This window comes from Chaetodon auriga, chromosome 4 (assembly GCF_051107435.1).
Source record: "Chaetodon auriga isolate fChaAug3 chromosome 4, fChaAug3.hap1, whole genome shotgun sequence".
NCBI classification, from domain to species: Eukaryota; Metazoa; Chordata; class Actinopteri; order Chaetodontiformes; family Chaetodontidae; genus Chaetodon; species Chaetodon auriga.
In genome coordinates this window covers 27,130,143-27,151,704 of record NC_135077.1, presented here as the reverse complement: position 1 = coordinate 27,151,704, position 21,562 = coordinate 27,130,143, and the positions used below count along the sequence as shown (strand labels likewise).

Here is a 21,562-nt window from a genome sequence, read left to right as displayed (position 1 = left end):
CTTGTATGTGGCTCACTCTTGCAGCACATTAGTTTTAAAGTTCAGGTTTTGTGCCAGAGTTCTGCAGTAGGCCGGCGACACTTTGATTTGGCTTAGTGTGACTGATTTGATAATACCTTGCAGATCAGTTTGTGTTTTGTGCATTCTAGTTAATCTGCATTGTTGTTGCTGTTTGGTAGCTTTGTTCACCTCTTGCTTGTTTGTAATGATAAAATGTCTGCTGTTTTCAAATGGTTTCAGCTGAACAAGATTTCTTTCAATACTGATAAATGTAACTTCATGATCTTTTGTAACAAAAACCAGTTCTACTCCAAAGATAATGAAACAGAGTGCCATATATGGAATTCTTAGTTACTATAGATGGACAAACCACACTAATGTTGTTTTGTGTTTATATTGTTTATGCTGTGTGTTCTTTGTTTGTTTGGATGAATAATAATACCATTTTATATTTAAATAAGAGGCCTTCCATCCTGTCCGGTAATGTGTTTTTTATTTTCTGTTGAATCTATTTTGTATTTTCACTATGGTGCAACTAAACTTGTACCTTGTATATTTTTGTGTTCCAAGCACTGGTAGAACTGAAAATAGCACAGTTTGCGTTGAGTTTTCTGAAAGTGTTTTAATGTGTGCACAGTTAGCCAAGATGGTACCTAAACTGTGAAAACTGATTATTGGCGTCAGATGCCCCTGACAATGTGAAGAAGCCAGAATTTATGTAGAGTATGTTGGTCAGTCGTTTCCACCATGAAAATCAGAATGCTGGATTTATTAAGTAATAATTTTAATGTACTTTTCATAATATTTCTTTCGTGTTTTAATTTTTTGCTTGGCTTTTTTGTAATTTGTAGGGCTACATACTCAAGAAAGGATTTTAGTTAAATGATTTAACATATTGATCCACAATTACAACATAGCTGACATTTTAAGAAACTGTGTTGTGGCATGGCTGGAATTTTACTTTGCTTAATGACTCTCCACAAGTAATGAATTCAAAATTTGATTTCCTTCATCGAAATACTTGCTTGTTATGTTCCTGACTTTAAACTGATAATGTTCACTTTCAATAAAAGAAAATGTTTTACTCTTACTTTTAACCAAAATGTTAAAAAAAAAAAAAAAATTAAAAAAAACACACAGAGGGTTATGCACAACCATATTTTTTTTATTACCAGATTATTGCACGAAGGTTTCTAGCTGTATAGAAGAACAGAACAAAAACAGAAATGAAGCGAAAACCATGGTTTAACATCAGAAATGATCGGATAAAAGTTATCCTGTGAGTGTCCATCACTCTGCCTTTTGCTCAAAAGCACATACTGTACACACACAGTGTGTGGAATGATCTGTACAATAAATATTCATACCTGCTTCACATGCCACTTTTTAAGTTACAATAGTGTAATCAAAAATGTATATGTAAATACACAGGATACATGGGGGGGGGGGGGGGGGGTGATGTCAAAGGGTGAAAGCTCTGTAGTTTGTTGGGCCAGAAGCACAGACACATATAAAACACCAGTAGCACATATTTAAATAAAGCACCGTCTAGTAAAAGCCTGGTGTCTTACTGCAAAGTGCTCCAAACTGGAGTGCAAAAATAAAGAATTTACATGACAAGCCCAGAAAGAGTTTCTTCCATTAGCAACGGATATCAATCTCTCTCTCTCTCTCTCTCTCTCTCTCTCTCTCACACACACGCACACACACACGAAAAAATGCAGGAAGTAAATCATCTTTATTAATTTTATAAATATTCCCCATGTAGCTACCATCAATGAATTAAACAGAATCAAAAACAGTGTTTCACATATGCTCCTGTACCTGCAGCCACACTGTGCTGGCTGAAGTAAACACCATTCACACCTGTCATTTTCTGTGTTCACTCCATATAGAACCTGGGCTTGACAGTACAGTGGCAGAGCTGCCATGCAAAACAATAGAAGAGGGAAGAAATCAAAGCAGGAACTCTGTCTGTAAAGTGTGATGGACGTTTACAATAGACAGTTTGGGACATTATTTTTCTGCCCAGCATCTTCTTTTCTTCCAAATCACTAACATGGATATTTCTTACCATGTCTGACTACTTTTTAATAATGTCAGCGTGTTCAAAGATCTCCTCAATTAACTTAGTGAGTACAATATTATTATTACTGATGGAAAACACAGTCAGTCAACTATGAAAATAAGACCCAATTTGTAATAAACCACTTGTTAAATCAGCCACACAATATTTTTTCATGACAGCCTCCAGAATTGAAGCTGGCTGAGTACACACAGTCTGAGTTTGATTTGGTTGAGCAGAGATGGGCCGTGCATCACTGTAAGTCAGACTAGCTGCTCTGTTTGGATCAGCACCACTCCAGCGGCAGTAATGTGTTGTTGACCCTGACTGTTCGGTGTTCAGTTTATGGCCCTGCTCAGCCCACACTGTTTGAACCCTGTCTGGTTCAGGCCACCTTGGCCACCTCTACTAGCACACCTCCTCGTTCTTCACTGTCACAGTGATTTTTGTTGTCTTTAATCCTCCAGCCCACCAGGTGGTGCTCTAATTGCCAACTACTACTGTTTGCTGTGACAGCACAGAATTAACAACACATCTCAGATGCTGGGGTCAGTATTGGGGTCTCAGTGTTAGCAAAGCAACATTTAGTGTTGCTATGCTTGTCTGCAAACGTTTAGTGCTGGTGCATGTCGCAAGTTCAAACCAGATCCCCTCTGAGCAGGCTTATGTCTGGGCCTCTGGCAGGGACCGGCCGGGTTCACATGGCACGGAGGGCCCAGCCACTGCTAGTCCATTTGTGCTGCGACACAGTAGAGCTTTGGTTGCTGTGGCGGCTGTTGTTGATGAGGAAGTGTTGCCACCAGTTATGGGACCGTTGAGGTTCCGGTAGGGCCGCTGCCGTGGTAATGAAGCCCTTCGACGGGGTGTAGGCACGGCAGCTGAACCACGGAGGCACACTGAGGGGAAACTCAGACCCACCAGACAGCAGCCCGGACAGGAAATGACCTCATCCTGCTCAGAAGGGCCGCCAGGATCAGAGGACAGGACCTGGGCTCCGTTGTAACCATTAGCTCGTCCTCCACCACCCCACTGGACCTGTTGGCCAATCACAAGGGCTGAGCCATTGTTGTTGTCCAGTCGAGGCAGAGGAGGTAAGGAGGGTGGTCCATTGGAAATGGGAAGTCGCCAGCCATTGGTCTGTAAACTGGAGGAGGAAGTAGAGGTGAACATGGGTCTTCCAGGGGTGGAGTTCAAGAGTCCCTCTGCTGGCTCTGGAGACTTGGTGCAGTCCATGGGTTCTGTTAGACATACACTCTCCTCCTCCTCCTCTAACCGCTCCAGGGACACCATCTCCAGCCCAACAGGAAGACCTGAATCCTCCCCCATCCCATCCTCTTCTTTTAACAGCCCTCTCTTCTCAGTTATCTCCATATGCTCCACCTGCAACCTTTCATCCACCTTTTCTGACACACCTGTCTTCTTCCTCACATTGTCGTCTATATCCTCCCCGTCCCCTGTCCCTCCATTAATCGCCAACACTCTGACGTCCTCATCCTTCTCCTCCTCCCGCCCCTCTGTGTCTCTTGACAAGGCTACAGTCCGGCTGAGCTCTGGGGTACAGGGGAGGGACTGACATCTCCTCGGCAGAGCTCGTGTCCCCGGCATCCCTCTGTGAAGGTGGGGGGAGGCACACGGGTCACGGAGTGCAGGGAGGGTGAAGGTCAGGGAGATGACAGACTTGCTGGGTGTGTCTAAGAGTTTACACCGCCCCCCATTCAGGTCCTGTCTCAGGGAGAAGGGGTTGACGCGTGCCGGCGTCCCGAGGAGAGGAGGGGTCAGGGTAGCCGGGGGTAACATGTCTGACTGACTCCTCGCCAAGCCTTGCCGTTGGTGGCTGTGGTCACTGGGGTGACAAGGAGAGTTGCGGTGCCGGTATGGACTGACATCTACTGCCACTGGTTCTGAGCAAGGGATGGAGGGAGAAAGACGTGAGTGAAGTGGAATATGACTATGAGAATGTGACAGACCAGGAAAGGCAGAAAATACAAATGACAACAGCAATATGTAGCACAGTTACAGTTCAGGCAAAAATTGCTTAATGACATGCTGAAAGTCCCCAGTTCCAGCAGGCATGTGAGTCAGAACTGAAGTACCATAGGCACTGTAGCACTCATGTGATTCCATCACATGTGAGAAGCTGTATCTAAGGTTGGATTACCAACTGAATAAAGTAGGCAACTACTCCAGATGCCCCTGAACACCAGGTTTACTTTGTGTCAAATGGTCTCTGCTGCTACTATTTAAAGTTTGTAATTGAAATCTAAAGCACAGTGTCGACTGACATGATAAGGGCCTTAAATATGTCCTACTTTATCCCGATCTTGAGGTTCTGCCTCAACAAGGGTCGCAGCATCAAACATCACTAAATTAATTTTCAATATGCAAAGAAGAAAAAGGTGGTTAACAGGACACAGTAGGTCCTTTTCGTCCAAGGGCCCCTGACCAAGTAGTACAAGTAAGACTGTAGCATTTTAACAGCTAAAACAAGTAGTCTGTCTGTATGGATCCCCTCCATCCTCGAGCACTGTGCTATCTATGCTTAAAGTTCATCAGAATCAGATCAGTATTCAAGAAAAAAGTCATGTAGCCATGTGTGAGCACACAGTGCTGTAAAAAAAAGTGTTGACTGATTTCATCCTTTACCAAGTGCAATGGGTTTCTCTTCGTCTTCCTCTCTGTCCATGCCCTCCAATGTGAAGACAATGTCAGAGAATGAGGGACGTCTCTCTGCACTCATCTAAAAATAACACAAGGAAAAAGATCCATGAATGTACAGTGACGTTCATTACTATCTTCACATCAACAAAAATATGTCATTCATTTAGAGAACTTAGTGGCATGCTGTGAACGTTAGTAAACTTCAAACCCTTATTTGTGTCTTATGACAAATGACTGTGTGTGTGTGTGTGTGTGTGCACTTACGTTACAGCAGGTGACAGCAAGGCTAAAGAATGCAGGCGGACAATCCCCAACCATGTTCTCAAATGCATCCACGTCCAAACCAAAGTCCTACACACAAACACAGCAAATGGTTTCAGTGACTCACTGTAATATAATGGCTTCATCATGTTTTCTTGCTATGTTATAAATATTCAATAAAAATCACTGCATGAGGCACTGTATGAATAACCAGAGCAGCTGAAACTGTTCCGGTCCCCTCGCTGCAGCTGAATCAACAAACTACAACTAGTTACCATGGCTCTCTGTTTGTAACATGTCCTAAAGAGCATTGCATAGAAAACAAAATTTTACGCAGCAACCGGCTGCAGACCCCTACCTCTGTCCTGGGTAAAAAGTCAGGATCAGCTTCAATCCGGGCGATGATCTCACACAGGATGATGCCGTATGCAAACACATCCACCTGAGCAGAGGAGAGGTGGTGCATGTCAGTTCTGTCCTTGCTGTTAGGGGTTTCTCAACAGTACAACAATACACTAAAAGTAAAGATGACATCGTTGTGGGTTAAGGTTAGCATTACTATACCTTGCCATGGTTAAAGAAAGGTTACAGCTACTTTAATCAATCTTTGATTAAATCCACCAACTGGTGCCGCTAAGTGACACAAAGCAAACACACCCAAGATGTTGTGTGGTCAATAGCTTCAGGCTGCCCTTGGCAAAATGCTAAAATGCTAACAGCGTTGATTTCTACATTTGCTGCATTGCTGAGGAGCTTCTTCGTTCAATGAGGTGTCTGAGGACTTTCTGCTTTTTCTTACAATTTCTGCCACTGTAGTGACTGCAGAGCCTCATTCAGCTCAAAAACTTTAAGGAGTGCTGTGGATCAAAGAAGCTCAGGGAGAGGATGAGGGGACTGGTCTTCACAGCTCAAGCAAAGAAGCTTGTTGAGGACTTCAAGGTTCACAAGTCACACAGAATGATGTTCAGACAGATGAGCAGCCCGCAACAACTACAGAGACAACAACTGCATTGTCGAGGAACATAGCATCGTGTGTGCGTGTTACTTGGTGTGTAAAATCTGTGCAGCTCTCTTTGCTTTAATATGTGTGTTTGTGGATGCAGCCATTGTGGAGTTTATATTGTTTACACAATATTATATCATTCTATTGTTAAAGTGGCAGTTAGTATGTTTCTGTATATTTCTGTAATGTAATGCTGCTTGTTGCACCTGTCACAGCGTCCATAGGTTTTTTATTTATTTGTTTCTGTTGCATATTCAGAACTGAACGTGTTCTTTCTTCTTTCAAACGTTCCAGTGTGGCTTTATGTGCTGTACTCCAGCTGTGCAGAAACCAAAGATGAAGCGGCTTTACCTTCTCATTGTACAGCTCTCCTCTCAGAACTTCAGGGGCCATCCAGTAGGGGGAGCCCACTATGGCCAGAGGCTGCTTCACGACTCCATCACTGCAAAGACGGCACAGTTTCCTTTGACATCAGGTGCCCGTTCAGTCACTACACTAGTCGGAGTTTCCTGTGAGCTGGTACTACTGTGCAATTGTGAGTTGAATATTTTGCACATTCCATGTACTCTCTATGGTCTAAAAATAGACCCCCCTGCAGTCCTGCAACACGTCTTTGTTTTTGCCCATTTACATGCCTTGGAATTGAATGAGAATAAAATATTAAACATGCCTTTGTGCACATCAATTAAGGACTAAAAATGAAAATAAATTCCGATATCCGAACTAATTAAAGATGCACTCATTTTCATTGTTGGATGAAAACCTTGTTCTGCACAAGGAGTAATTAACTGCACCTTAATATTTGAGTTAGACATGATCTCGTATTGACAAATAACAAACAATCACTCATCTATGACACACTCTCTGCCAGCTGTGGGTACACAGACTGTAAGGCTCTCAGACAAGAATGACCTCAGAATGACATCAGATTGTCTTGCTGAATACAGTTCTGTCATGAAGGGCTTGTTGTAAGACTGCAGCAGAGGAAAAGATGGTGGTTTTCACCCCACTGACCTGTAATCAGGGATCTTCTCTGCCAGGCCGAAGTCTCCCACCACAGCAGTGAACATGCCGTTATCACAGCGCACCAGGCAGTTCTGCACGACAAAACAGTAAGAGGTCACATCTACAATAAACTATTGGAGCTAATTAAAATTAAAACTCCTCAAAGTACAAATGATATTTTTCACTGAGCTCTAGTCTGGACAGGCAGATTGTTCTGGTTTTATTAGCCCAGGTAGTAATCGAATGAATCACTCTGTAGCAAGAGCCCTCTGGTCTCAACAGTTGTTCAGTAAACAGTAGAAAAACTATTTTCAGGTTACAAGGTAATTCACCAGGAATGTGTGCTTGCATTTGATTGGCCACTGCAGCATCTTGCCAGATAATGTAGTGCTAGGTTATGGCAGAGCCTATTTCTTGCTTTCTTTTTCCTTCCCTTAATCCAGAACACATAGACCAATTTATTTTCTTAGAAAAAACATTTAACTAGTGATGTTGGTCAGTAAATGACACTTTCACTGCATTGTTCTCATAAAGGCAGACGACTGTAAGATGTTTCCGTCATCTTTTTTAAATAAAAAAGCTGCATATTCTCACACACTTTTTTCTGTGATCAAGGTGAGTTAGCTGAACTGTAAGTTAGGTTCATTATCACAATTCAGTGGACAAAGGACACGAGTCAGTGATTTGGCAAACAGTGCTCCCATATATTGATTGAAGAAATGGTTAATGAATCTTGAGTCAATTCAAAATCAAACAGTGACAAAAAGAATTGGAATGAAAATTCCCTTATCAGTGTGGCTGATGCAGTCCTTATAACACTCATTAAGTATGTTATTCCTGCATGCTGTACCTTGGAGGTGAGATCTCTGTGAAATATGCCCTTGCTGTGCAGGTACTGCAGCCCTCGGGCGATATCCAGAGACAGACAGATCCTGACGCCCCACGACAGGTACAGATCACTGTCCAAGAGCTGCTCCAGGTTACCTCCGTTTATATACTGCACAGACAGGGAGGACAACAGTGAGAGTGAACAGTAAGATCTGCGTACACTACAAATCAGTTAAACTTCTTTTAAAGATGCTAACTCTGTGATGTCCAGCCAGCACACACACCAACACATAGACAGATTCAGCAACAACAACTGCACAGCAGTCAAAGGAAGACACCAAATACATGAATCATTCATTGCTATCTACAACACAGCAATACAATAGTGAGGCCATGGATGTGACCATCACTGTCCTGTGATCCTGTGGTGGAATGTAACCAATTACATTTACTTAAGTACTGTATTTAAGAACAAATTTGAGGTACTTGTACTTTGTACTCTTGTACACTCAATGGTTTATGATGAGCTGCTACTATTTCAGTCCTCAGGCTTATTGGTGTCACTTTGAGCCAGATGAAAGTGTTCAGTTTGCAGTAAACAGAGTCCTCTGGTGGTGAGGACAGCCATGTTCAGCTATGCCTCTGTGGTATCCATGGTAAAAACTAAAAAACCATACAAACATCAGCAGTTTTGAAATTACATGCTATATCATATTTGAGAGCGGATAGATACAGCTGTATAAATGATTTCACCATGTGGTGTTTCAGTTATTTTATCCATTACTGGCAGTGTAACCACAGATGTACAAATGTATGCACGCTAAGGATGAATGAAACTGGCTGCAGGAGAAAAAGGGAAAGCCCAAACAGAATGAAAGAGAAAGACTCAAAGTGAGGAAAAAAAGAGGTACAACACTTTAGACATTTTCAAGACGCTGAAGAAATCTGACAACACTCAAAGAAGAAAGACATGAGCAATGCTTTTACCTCAGTCAGAGCGTGGAGTTGACCTTCGTGCACACAAACCCCAAGAAACCTGAGGAGAGGTAAGGAAATATGATTTCATAATAATCAAGGTTATCTTTTAGAATGTTGCAAGGTTAATCATTCAGCCACATTCCCATGCCACAGCCCCAACATGCAGAAGGTGAAATCTGTTTGCTCTGGCGACCCCTTGTGTTTCTCCATAGTAGTAAAAAGGTTCTCTGAACCTGCTATAGCGAGAACTGAGTGATGGAATATTTTCAAGATGTGTTCATCAGGAGCCACATTCAAGTTTATCTTTCAGCCAAACAGCACTACATCAGACTAATCTGTATCTGTATGTAATATAAAATTTCAGCAATGGTTGACTTCACACTGAGGTTCTTAATATGCAAAAACTATAGGTTGAACTTGTTTCCAGTGACAATGTTTACAACATTCTTCTGCTGGTCCAAAGTTCAAAATCTTCTCTGACTTTATTCATGATTTAAAAAACAAAAAGATACAAAATGAAAGCTGATGAGTGTTTCCTATCAGCTGGGGACTTAAACATCACTGAAGCTTGCAAGCCTTGAAAAACTGGACACCCTCAGTAGGAACACCAGAATCAAAATCCAGACTAATGCAATGGTTTGAGTTTATGAGCAGTATCTGTTAAGACTGACTGCAGCTGGTTTCACTGTTTACTGATTGCTGAGAAAAACATCATCACACTGAATGATAGAAGATGAATTACAATGAAAGCATGCTGACTTGCTGTGAACAGGATGCACAACACTACCTGAACCTGAACAGTGTTTTTTATACAAAGACAATTACAATAATCTGGACCCCCTTGGCAACACAGGCATCACATGCATTTGTTTGCATTTAGAATTACATTATTACCTACCTGAGTATGTTGGGGTGGCAAAGCCTGTTCATGAGCTGCACTTCTCGTAGCATGTTAGCTTTGTTGCTTGCCAGTGTGTTCATTTTCAGTGCCATCACCTGCCCTGTGATCCGATGCTGCACCTGCAAAACAACCAGAGGTTAAACTGAGAAAGCAAGTCACACACAGGGAGACTGAGACGGACACACAAAACAGTCAGAGGAACCAGTTAGCATCTATTGTTACTGAACTGACACAGCAAAGATAAAAACCACAGTTCAACCCATCTGAACGCCTTTGAGGCTGTGTAGTTATTCCTGTAGTTACTTCAGCTTCAGCATATGAGACACAAAGCAAAGAATATGTTCACAGATCATCTGTTCTCTCCCAGCACAGTACATGTTATTTATTGAAAACATCACTTTAATCTTGCACATGTTGTTATCTGTATTATCAGACAGGTGTACCAGGCTGGAGTTGCAGTCATTTTAGTGAGTGTTTGCAGCGTGTGCCTTTCTCCTTTTTGCATTACGCATTTAGGGGAGGTTTGAGCAGTAGAAGACATTGGTTGATTTTGTATTCCACTGGAGTTAATAAGGTCAAGCAACTTGCTAGTCGGTGGGGGAATATTCAACCTCTGTACAGCAGGTGTAGACATTGTGCAGATCGGATTACACAAGCCACAACAGAGACTGTATTGGGCAAAGGACACAGAGATCTTGTCATGGCACAAAACTATGCATGCACTCATAGAGCTTAAGTTATGTCTAGTAACTAATATTTCTTTCTTGCTACACTGGTGTGTTCAGCTCAGATGCTGTGAGCAGAGCTAATACTTTTTAAACACGCTGCTCTTGTTTTCACACAGTTCTACCTAGTTTTTTTCCTGTTGGAGGGCCACATAGCTGCACATCCACAAACAAATTAGACCAAATGTGTAAAAATACAGATTAGCAACGCAATGCCAGTGTGGCTTCTGTGGTCAGTGTAGCAGCTTCAGTTGATGATAATGGAGGCATTCAGACATGCTACAGCAGACACAGTGCCTGACGTCCATGCACCATGTATTTTGGATGTAAGGATGGCTCAGAGACTTCTTTCAGGGCTCTGTGAGTACTGAGTTGGGGGAGGGACCCTGTCCACTTTGGGTGATAATGTGTGCAGCCATGGCTAAGATTGGGCTCACACAACCTGTTTCTTTTTTTTTTTTTAAGTTCAACTCTCACCTGCTTTTTGTAGGATCTGAAGCATTACTGAGTACTACTTTTCCAGACTACAGTGCCAAGTAACCTTCTCTAAAGGGTTTACAGTACCGCTGCACAGATAGCTCATATTGGAAACTCCCTCTCTGTGCTCCTCTTTGTCCTCTCCCGAATGTTACAGCCAGAGCATAAAGGGAGAGAGATTTATGTGTTCAGCTTGTTGTCTGGAAAAAATGGTTGTTTGATGTTCACGTTCATTGTGAGGAAACATCAGGTGTGCCTTGCACAGTCGCCTATGTCTGATGGCTGTAGACCACATATGTCAAACCTATTCCACAAAGGGCCGAGTGGCTGAAGGTTTTCTTTCCAACCAAGCAGCAGCACACCAGTCTTGAATCATTTCATTAGCTGATCTCAGTCTTCAGACAGCTGATTGGTCAGACTGCATGCTCTTGACTGGTTGGAGGAAAAACCTGCAGCCACACGGCCCTTTGTGGAATAGGTTTGACATGCCTGCTGTAGACAAACACTGCAAAAGCTTCCTGCTGTGCCTGGTCTTCAGGGTAGGGGCACAGGACCTCAAGCTCAGTGCTCCAGGAAACGTGGCACTTGGGATCAACGGTGCACTTGGGACTAATGGTGCCTACATCACCTAAACCCAGCATGGTATGCTCAGAATTACCCTAAGCCCCCAAAGGGGCATGCAACGGCAAGTCGCTTCAAGGCACACACTGAGGGCCTCAGCCTGGATTACTGAGAAACCCATTCCTAAAATGTATGGGTTTTAAAAACAATGTCCAAGGGTTACAGGTTGCAGTTCCAGCACCATCCCCCACCACTCTCAGAGACCCCTGAGGTATCATAGTGTTCATAATCATCATATTGCTTTTGGAGTAGTCTTGAATAGCCAGACCTGATGTTATCTCCATGCTTCATACTGCAAAATAAGCTCAACTGGCTTTGCTTTTATGGGTTCAAGCCCCCTCTGCTGCATGCTGCATGCTGGGTATGTGTGTCTGTTGGTGTCATGTGTAAATGTACTTGATAGACAGTTGGACAGTTGACTGTTGTATTTACAGAATATATCTTGGGTTTTCAGACATACATTATGTGGCATGCTCCTCCTTCCAAATCATGTAAGCCTGTACCACATTTTCTATATTTCTATATCAAGTCAATAAACATATCCATTTTTTCAATCTTTTTCTTTTCTAAAAATATTTCTATTAAATTGCCAATGGAGTGAAAAGAGATAAAATCGTGTTTTGAGTGGAGTATCCCTTTTTATTATTGTAATAACAAAAGTAAGTGTTAGGTTTTAGGTCACCCCTACCCCTGGGGTGAAGCATGGGACCTGCTACTGGTCCTGTAGGGCTTGATCAAGTCACCCTTTCAGCCTATGGCAGGGGTGACCTTGAGAAATATGTCAATGAAAACTGTCTTTCTTCTGGCTGTTATGACAGCCAAAGATGTGTGTGAACTCCAGGATCCAGGAATTCACACAACCATCTTTACTGTTATAACTTCCATTAACGAGCAAAAGCAACTCTCAGCTCCAGCAAAAGCAAGAAGCTGCTAGCTGGATGTTTTTGACTGATAAGGGAGGAAAGATAACAGATTTGTAACAGTGGGAGTTTGGAAATCTGAATATTTTGTCAACCCAGGTGTCAGCACACAGTCACCACATGACACTGTATTCATTCACATATTCTAATTTTCACTCACATAAGCAGTGAAATACTGTGGTGTACAGCCTGGCTTTCATTAAGGAGAGCAGAGCCCTGCAACAGGAGGCTGAGGTGACTAAACACAGCAGAGTTCAGTTAAGAAAGGATTGTATTAAACCATCAACCAAGATACTGGGATCTTTTTTTTTTTTTTTGCTAAATTTCAGTGTGAACTCATTGTCATTGTTTTCTCAGCTCACAGAAAATCCCACCACTGACCTATGAGCTCTCCTTCAGCTTTCAGAACGTGTCTGTAGGTCAGTGGGCATTGCAGAAGCTGACAGCGTAATGAGCTGCTGCCTGCAGCTGCAAATTCTTTGTATCTAGTGAGTCCAGATTAGCAGCAGCAATTGTTTAAGCATTGAAAGCACTTCAATTTCCCGTATCTCTAGATCCAAATTTTGACAGGTATGGAAGAAGCTGTGCAAGGTAAATTTGCCAGCCATGCAAAAGGAGTCAATGTGGAGCTCACAATACACCACAGACGAAACTCTTCACACATATAAAAAAAGAAAATCAACAAATTCTTTTGGTAGCGTGTCATTAAAATTTGCTTACAAGCTTTTATTTGGAAAACAGAATTTTGTAAAACTGTAACACTGTGATCATATCGTCACGATGGTTAATGAAAGTCATTTGGTGATGATACTGAATTTGTTTCCAGGTTCAGTAAAATGACATCATTTACAGCACTGGATTGTATGAGATAGGTTTTGTATATTGTTCAATAAACTTTGTCCATTTGAGGGATTTGTAGACAATGTTGGAGTAGTAGGCTAACACTAATGTTAGCTGAGTTGTAAGTCAGCTGTTGCTGATCTCTTTGGATTATTTTAATTAAGTCTGGAAACACCATGACAGCTTTCACTGGGGTTGGACTTGGTAAGTTTTCACTTGTTAAAATGGTTTAGAGCAGGGCTTCTCAAGGTCCGGACCATGGTCTGCATACGGACCAAACAGCAAGTCAAACTGGACCCACAACTCAGTGATTTATACCTGTTGGCCCTCAGGCCACCGCAGTTGCACGGAGTATTAAAGATCTCTGAAGACACACACATCTAACTTACTTACTCACTGGTGGAAGAGGTCCGGTCCATGCTGACAGTAATGGATTAGCCAAAATGTCTGGAATTCATAGTTCACCCATTCAACAGAAACAGATTACTGTCTAACTCCATCCTCTCTTCTTGGGGACCCACCATCAAACCACTCGGCTACCAGGCTGGCCATTCCCCGGAGGCGACAGCAGCGCACTGGCCGGATACAAAGGGTAACCCTGGAGCCGTCGGACAATCACTAAGCTTGTCAACTGGACGCAAGAGACTGTTATCTGTTGTCATGAGTGTCAAACTTGAGTATTTTTGTTTGCGTCCTGGGATCCTTAGGAGGAACTTGTAGCTGAACTGTGGGTTTTGTACTGAGCACTGACTGCCTCCACGGTGGAGGTTTGAGAGCATTTTCAAGTTAAATCTCTAGTTATCATTATGGATTTGTTCACACTGAATTTATAAGAAAGTGATAATAAACCATAACAGACTAATTAGGCCTATTTTTGTGTCATGTATAGGTTACAATATGCTATGACGCTATTTCCTATTTTGAAATACATTTTCTATTGATCAATAAATTGTTAGTGAAGTTGAATATACAGGGTGGCTGGAGGTCATTTACAGTGATGCTGTGCCAGAAGAACGTGGTGTTAATGTAGCTCATTTCCCTGTGGTTGACTTTGTTGTAATGGCAACGTTAACTGCTCGAGAAAGTGTTGTGTGTTGTTGGTGCGACATCGCTCAGTCGCAGATACAGAATATGTCTCGTTTTCTCTAATGCACATTTTCTTCAGCTGGTGTAAATGCAGTTGTCAGAATATGTCGGAAAAAAACCAAACTGTCTGAGCCTTGTCTGCCTGTTTCATGCTGGCCCAATCCCAAGAGATGTGACATTAATTAATTAATTAAATGTATTTTTTTAGCATCTTTTCAAGGACCTTTGACCTTGAATAAAAGTCAGATGTGGAGCATTGAGTAATACAGTTAAGAACCCTGGGCTTAGAGCTTTATACTGTACGGTAGAGAATAACAGCGTTCCAGTACATGAACATGTGCTGAACACGTGAAGCTGCAGGAACACCTGAGCTCAGGTCGGTGGTCGTGTGTGACTGGGTGGCTCATTGACTGGTAATTTGTGCAAGCAAAGCCTGTGTCTGGAACTGCAAGTGCATGCATCTGTGTTAGTGTGTTTGTGTGCATGTATTAATAGCGTAGCACTAATAGGCTTTCTGGATTTCCCATCACTCCTCCTGATCTGCACAAATCCACTGAGCCATTACTGAAGTCTCACCCAGCAGCACACACACACACACACACACAATGCAGATTTAGCAGGAGAACAGTGGGCTGGCTTTAACAAGAATAATAACCCTAATAAACTGTGTGCATGTGAAACTGAATTCTGATCCATTATCTCCATTATATTGATCAGTGCTCGTTCAATCAGTGGTGGTTCGGGGATGGGTCCAACAGCAGTAAGTGCAGTGAGAAAGTATACGACAAAATGATCTTCCTCTCTCATTTGTTACGTCCGGTTTTACACACACACACCCACACACACACACACACACACACACACACACACACACACACACACACACACACACTCAGCCTTCATCCTTGAAAACCACTGTGTCATAATTTATTAATTTTACGAAAGAATTAGACAAAGAATACTTTGGGCCAAGTACAGCACATTGTCTGTATCAAAGAGATGAACTGATGCTTTCTGATGTGAATGTGAAGCGCTCATCTGTTACTGGATGAATGCTGTGTGCTCAGTTTTATTACATTATTGCCTTTGTCTTTGTATCTGAGTGGTTATTACATTTTGAAATACTGTAGATACTGTCATCTGCTAGAAATCCCAGAAAAGAAATGTGTCACGTATTTTTAAGTGAACAGATTCACATCTACCAATGTTATTCTGGTCAGTCGCAACATTCAAAAACACAGACAGGTTATGTTGCAACCACGCCTAACATAAGGGACTGTGACAGCAGCTCCTCCACTAATTGGTGCAGTCCTGCCATCACCTGACCTGTCAAGAGATTACAAATATCCCCAAATTATGCCGGTACTATACACAATATGGAAAGCCAAAAGCAAAAGGAAAAAGAAAGAAAAAGCTGCTGTAGCGGCAGAACAGGTATGTTCCTGCAGCTGGCCACGGACATGTTTCAGCTTTCATAAGCACATGGCACTGCTTTCTGGATGGCACTCACCATGATGGGGCCGTTGTGTGTGGATGGTAGAGGGGTGTGATACAGCTTCCAAAATAAGTCCTCCTTCACCTCTCCAGCTCAGGTGAAGCCACGTGATCATTTTCAGTCTGGTTTTATTTGCGATCATACCAGATGCTTTATTAAAAAGCAGACGGTTTGGGAAATACTCTTGTTTTCTCTCTTACCCACACTTTGTTGAGAAGATCAGTTTCACTACAAGTGTCGCAGCGGTGCTTTGAGTTACATGCTAATCTTAGGATGGTAATAATTCTGGTATGGGTTGGCTCACACTGGAGGTCTCTTATCTCAAGCCAGCTCTCTTATCAGCTCTATAAGAAAGAGAATCAACTCTAGTGTTAGTAGTGTGGTTAGTTTGTGTACACACGTACACAGAGGTATTCAAGATAACTGAAATTATATGAGGTACTAAATAACTTCACGTATGAAGTTTCCACTGAATATACAGATATTTTTAGCGTTAAGATGCTTGAGTAAAAGATGTTCTTTAAAGTACTTCAAGCCTTTAATAGGCATATTACTACCCTGGTTTTTGATGGCTCGGTTTTTGGGTGTGAGTGTGTACAGCTTTGGTTATTTAAGATAAGAGCAGAGGAATGTGGACTGAAATCCACTTTGCGTAAACCTGCACCTTGAACAAATACTCCACCACTGCATTACATGCCCTTACTGTGCTGTGTGCAGTCTTGATTTGGTGGTCAGGAGGTGAACATCTCCATACATACATAAAGGTTAATTACATAAACTTACATTCATTCATTTACCCTAACCATAACCCAAGCCTACACCCTAAAATTGAGTGATCTACATTATGGGGACCTGCATTTTGTCCCCACGAGTCCAGCACACTCACACACACAAGTGGTGTGAGTAATCTATAACTAATGCAATAACCATTAGGATGATGCATTAACAAAGCTACAGTCAGGACCCAACAGGAAACAGTTGAAACAGTTGAAACAGTTATGCGGTGCTGTAAAGGCTTGTGCACTGCGCATCACTTGAAATCTTCACCATGGTGTTATTGCTTTGAGACATCAACACTGTAATTGGTATTGACGGTACCCACACACACAGAGCATCAAAAACAGTAAAGTACCGACATGTGGCACTGCAGTATTGTTCTCAATGGATCTGCTCAGTCTCTAAATGAATCATATCATGCATAGTTTCAGACTGTATTTAATTCAGCTTCAATTGTTTTCAGCTAAAACTACGACAGAGTTCAGTGGACAATTTTGTGCCTACACTGGAAAACAAGACTGAAACTGAAAGTGACGAAATGCCGAGACTAAAAACTGAATAATAATGTGAAAGACCAACGAATGACTACATTAACTCTTTAGTGCAAAGTCTATTCAAAAACCCACATGCGTTCTGTGGAATCCAGCCCTGTTTGCGCTTGATTAGTAAAACTGCATCATTCGCAGCTCTAAGCTATTCAGATTTAGCTGCTTGACTTGTCAGTTACACTAATTAGCAGCAACTTACCTTTCAGCTACATCAGGCCAGTAATGTCGGCTAATGTTACGAGTCCACAGAGAGAAAATAATCACAAATTCAAGGACTACGTTCATCCACAATCCAACTGATTATTAGACAAAAAGCGTTGATGAAAAAGCCATGACTGAGCATGAAACATACAGGCCAACACAGAGACACTCCCTTCATGTGAATGACCATGAACTGTGGTTTGGCTTTCTATTTATTTGGTATCAGTCCTTCTCGATCTGCAGGTGAAGGAGATAAATACAGCCCGGACACACGTCCTCAGCCACATGACAGTCACATCATTTTAACAGTGACGACGTTTCCACCAGTAGTGATGACATATCTACACCTGTTTACTACGCACCATGACGCCTCCACCCAAAGCAGCAAATGCTTCTCACTGCGGACGTGAGTCTACCTGCAGCTCTGACATGTCTACACGACCTGCAGCGGTCGTGTTTATCTGTGAGGTGATGGAGGTTCTCACCACAGTGAGGATGATCCTCTCTCTACGATGATGATGATGATGATGACAGTGATCAGTGAGACTATTATTTTTGAGACTGTAAAGCCTACAACACAGCTGTTCATGGAGAACAGTCTTAAGAACTGCTGATCTACTTAAAACAATGGCATTACTCTGGCATCCAGTGAAATAGTTTCCGTGTCCCACAATGATCCAGCTGCTGTTCCAGAGGCTTTTCCACTGTCAGCAATAACTTGCAGCCAGAAAAAGTTGTCTTTAAGCTCCTTTAACTGTGTCAGCCTTTACTTTCAGGTATTTTTGCAGACACAGAGCAGCGACACTGAAACACTCTGATACAAAGTCCTAGACTGTAGTCATAGAGTAGCTTTACTTAATGGGATTGAGCTGCTCCACTCCAGGGGAAGTGATGTAGGTGGGGGGCCACGAACTAATATAGATTACTACCTTCCTGCTCGTTGGTCTGTCAGATCAAGCAGTACTGTGTTAAAAAAAGCAAGGGTGTCTGCTTGACATTGGCGAGGGTGTGCTGCTTCAGGTGCAGGTGAGATGCTGAAATGCAATTTCTGGGAGACTGAGAGAAAGACCCATGAGCTGGAAGGTTCATCAGACACCAAAACACTGCTCATCAGGCCATAGTACTATGAGGAAGGATGTTAAAACGCGGGGAGGTTGTTACAGGAACAGATAGAATAGGCTGGAAGAAGAGACAGGATTTAAGAATAGTGAACATTAAACATCTCATATATCCTTCCAACTGAACCACAGAAACTGGATAACTGGAAGGCTGCATGTTTGAAACTGGCTGACCGTGTTTGATTTATTTCAACCAGTGAGAGTTTGCATTTCCATCAGCAGATGAGGTCACATACCTTGAAGACCTCAGAGAAGAAGCCTGAACCAATCTTCTCGCAGAAGAAGTCATCGATGCGGGCCAGGCTGGACACAGCGCTCCTCAGGGCTCGGTAAGAGGACGGGCGGATCCGGTTGGGTGCGTGGATACTGTGGAGCGGCGGCTCGTCTGTGCCCTCCTCAGGATCACAAAAGCAGCACTCGGTGTGGTAGTCCATGGTGCTGGAGGACCACCACGCTCCAGATGCTCTGCTCTTTCCCGCAGGGGAACCAAAATGTCTGTTACACCACAATAGTCCTGAGGCACGAGGTGATGGTGGCGCCCACCATCATGGTGTTAGAATGATCAAAGCCTCTCCTGTGGGTTTAATGGACGACCTAATGAGTCACAATATTGCAACTGTGATCACATCTGCTTTCCAGGGTCCACCCTGATAAAGGCTGCAGTTCACTTCACTGACTTCTCCGTCGCTCATCCTGAGCTCGGACATCTCGGGAAAATGGAAAAGTCACTTGAAATCTCCAGGTCGTTGCACAGCGGTAATGAGAATTCCCGCAGCCCCTGAACGTCGCCTCACCGTGCCGGTACGTGAGGAGGCTCGGTTCCCTCCGTCATCCCGTTAGGTTGGAGGCTGAGATGATGGATGCTGCACCTGCACGGTACCGGCAGAGAGGAGGAGGGCCGAGTAGTCAGCTGCCATAAAGGTCCCTGAGGAAGAATATGAGACTATTATCGATACATGATAGGAAACAATATAACAGCATATAAAGCAGTCCGCTTTACTACAGCTGCGTTAGACGAACAGCAGCAGAGATGCAGAAAAAACATCACCACTGTGTAATAAGAGCACGCATATGCTGATTCTGTCGCATTTGCCGATGGCGACCCTCCTCTGTGGGCAGCCCGGGCCCACTGCAGGCGGTGAGCGGTGGTTCCGGCGCAACAGCCTCTGGACACAGGGAATCACCGTCCGCAGGGCGATAAGCCATAACCTCCATGATCACACCGACCTCCACGGCTGAACCGGGCTTTTCGGCTTCTAAATCATTACAGGCCTCATTTAACCATATTTCTAATCTTTGATTTGTTTATTTTTTTTGTAATTGTGTATTGTAATTATAATTTGACCGACGCTAGATTAACCCCTGAATGTAACATTGGCGTTTCGAAATTCCATATTTCTCCTGGCCGATAAAAAAAATCCTCGTCACTGTTCTAAGGGGAGCTGTCAATGACAGGCGGGCTGCCGGGGCAGGCTCGACAGCTTACCTCTCTGCTCACGTCTCTCTGGATGGAAATGTCGATGCGGCCCGACTGTTGGAGGTGAACTGTAGCCAGAAATATCGCTCGGCAGCGCGGCGGTGTCTGCTGTTGATAATCCTGTCTGGATTCCTGCTTCACGAGCCGCTTATTGGGACGACTACCATAGTGAATCAGCTTGGAGTCAAGTGAGCGAGAGTGATACAGATGACTTCCTGTTAGAAATTTCACAATGACAGCTTTTGAACCGAAAGAGAAGCTGGACTCGATCCACGATGCATTTATACAGTTGTCTATAGCTGTTGGCTACTTGAAAGAAAATTGTAGTTTATCATTTAAAAAGATTAAAAAGCTTTTCCAAGAGAAGATTTTTCAATATTTCACAGAAAATATAGATGTAGAACCTTGACTACTGATAAAGATTTTTGCAAGTCATTCAATTGTTTGTGAATTAATGAACATTTTTGCCAAGTCTGATGATGACTATTTGAATATTGCATCTCGCAACATATGAGATGTAAATGCAATATAGTGGTGCAATAAAATGGAAGTACTAGCTAGTTCAATCAACATTTTTTTTTTTTTTTTCTCACAACATCAGAGTGTTTTTAGTCTGAGGTGAATGCAATTTTTCAACAAGAACAGAGCAACTGCGAGATACATCCAATCATTACAATAAAATAAAATGGTGCAGTCTAAATGAGATACTTGTACTAAATCTGGTTTATTGTGTTCATAACAACAGAAAATTGCAAAAATTATTTGCACTTAGATTATGTGTGATATTAGAATAACGTAAGGACTTGATTTCACCTCCTTTTCATTTCACATACACAATCAATACTCTTACTTCGAAGACAAATTCGAATTTCCTGTATTTTGTTCTTTAACTGTGTGGAGCTTGACGCCTGGACCACATACACCAGGGTTGGCTAAGCGGCTCTGATTGGAGCAGATGAGAAGGCCTGACAGCCGATCTGGAATCAGTTTCTTCTTTCTAACCACAAGGTTAGAAAACAGATTTGCAACAACAAAACCTATCCCAGACCAGCTGCTGAGTCGGAAGTGGAGCATTGTGACAATGACACACATTTTCATCTAAAAATAAATAAATAAGTCAATAATTATATTTTTTTTTAAACTAACGATCACGATAAAGCCGTGTAATACTAATAATAAGAACAGACAATTTGTTTTAGAGAATCATTTCAAAAATAAAATAAAACAGACAAAGAAAGACCATTTTTCCATGATCGCATCCCCTTCCTCTTCCTCCTCCTGCTGTGTGCTACTGACATGATTTTCCTGTGCACGTTGGAGGAAGTGATGATGGAACTGAGCACGGGGGCACTGGGGCCGATGGGACAGCGCTGCTCCCAGTGCAGCACCACAGAATCCGTTTGGCCTGGATGAAGTCAAGCTTTCCTTTCAACAATGTGACAACGCTGCTGCACAATCAAATAAATGCATGTTCTCATGTGGCTTTACCAAAGAAAATCTATAAAATATGTTTGATAAAGCTGTGTGATATCAGAAGAAAATGCATCACTAACTAGTTCATCCAATTATTATTATTAT

The 21,562-nt window shown here is 42.6% G+C and overlaps 2 protein-coding genes across 2 annotated transcripts in view; one reads left to right on the top strand and one right to left on the bottom strand.

Annotated features, from left to right (window-relative positions):
- The window catches only part of LOC143319756 (uncharacterized), a 210,441-nt gene that overhangs the window by 53,924 nt on the left and 134,955 nt on the right, over positions 1-21,562 (top strand). The gene's annotated exons all lie outside the window — the stretch shown is intronic.
- On the bottom strand, positions 1,145-20,174 carry tesk1a (testis associated actin remodelling kinase 1a). The gene is made up of 11 exons (XM_076729000.1): positions 19,994-20,174; positions 18,744-19,432; positions 9,697-9,818; positions 8,808-8,856; positions 7,843-7,989; positions 7,002-7,084; positions 6,339-6,429; positions 5,343-5,426; positions 4,988-5,074; positions 4,709-4,802; positions 1,145-3,966 (listed from the first exon to the last, which is right to left on the bottom strand). The coding sequence occupies exons 2-11, from the start codon at positions 18,939-18,941 to the stop codon at positions 2,729-2,731; spliced, it is 2,193 nt and encodes a 730-aa protein (XP_076585115.1). The 5' UTR covers positions 18,942-19,432; positions 19,994-20,174; the 3' UTR covers positions 1,145-2,728.

Bases quoted from the DNA above. Each gene is read 5' to 3' on its own strand.
- tesk1a (XM_076729000.1), bottom strand. From the start codon at position 18,941: ATGGACTACCACACCGAGTGCTGCTTTTGTGATCCTGAGGAGGGCACA. The intron at 8,857-9,696 runs GTAGGTAATAAT...ACCTCTCCTCAG, and splicing joins TGCCACCCCAACATACTCAG to GTTTCTTGGGGTTTGTGTGC. The intron at 6,430-7,001 runs GTCAGTGGGGTG...CCGTCTTTGCAG, and splicing joins GAGAAGATCCCTGATTACAG to TGATGGAGTCGTGAAGCAGC.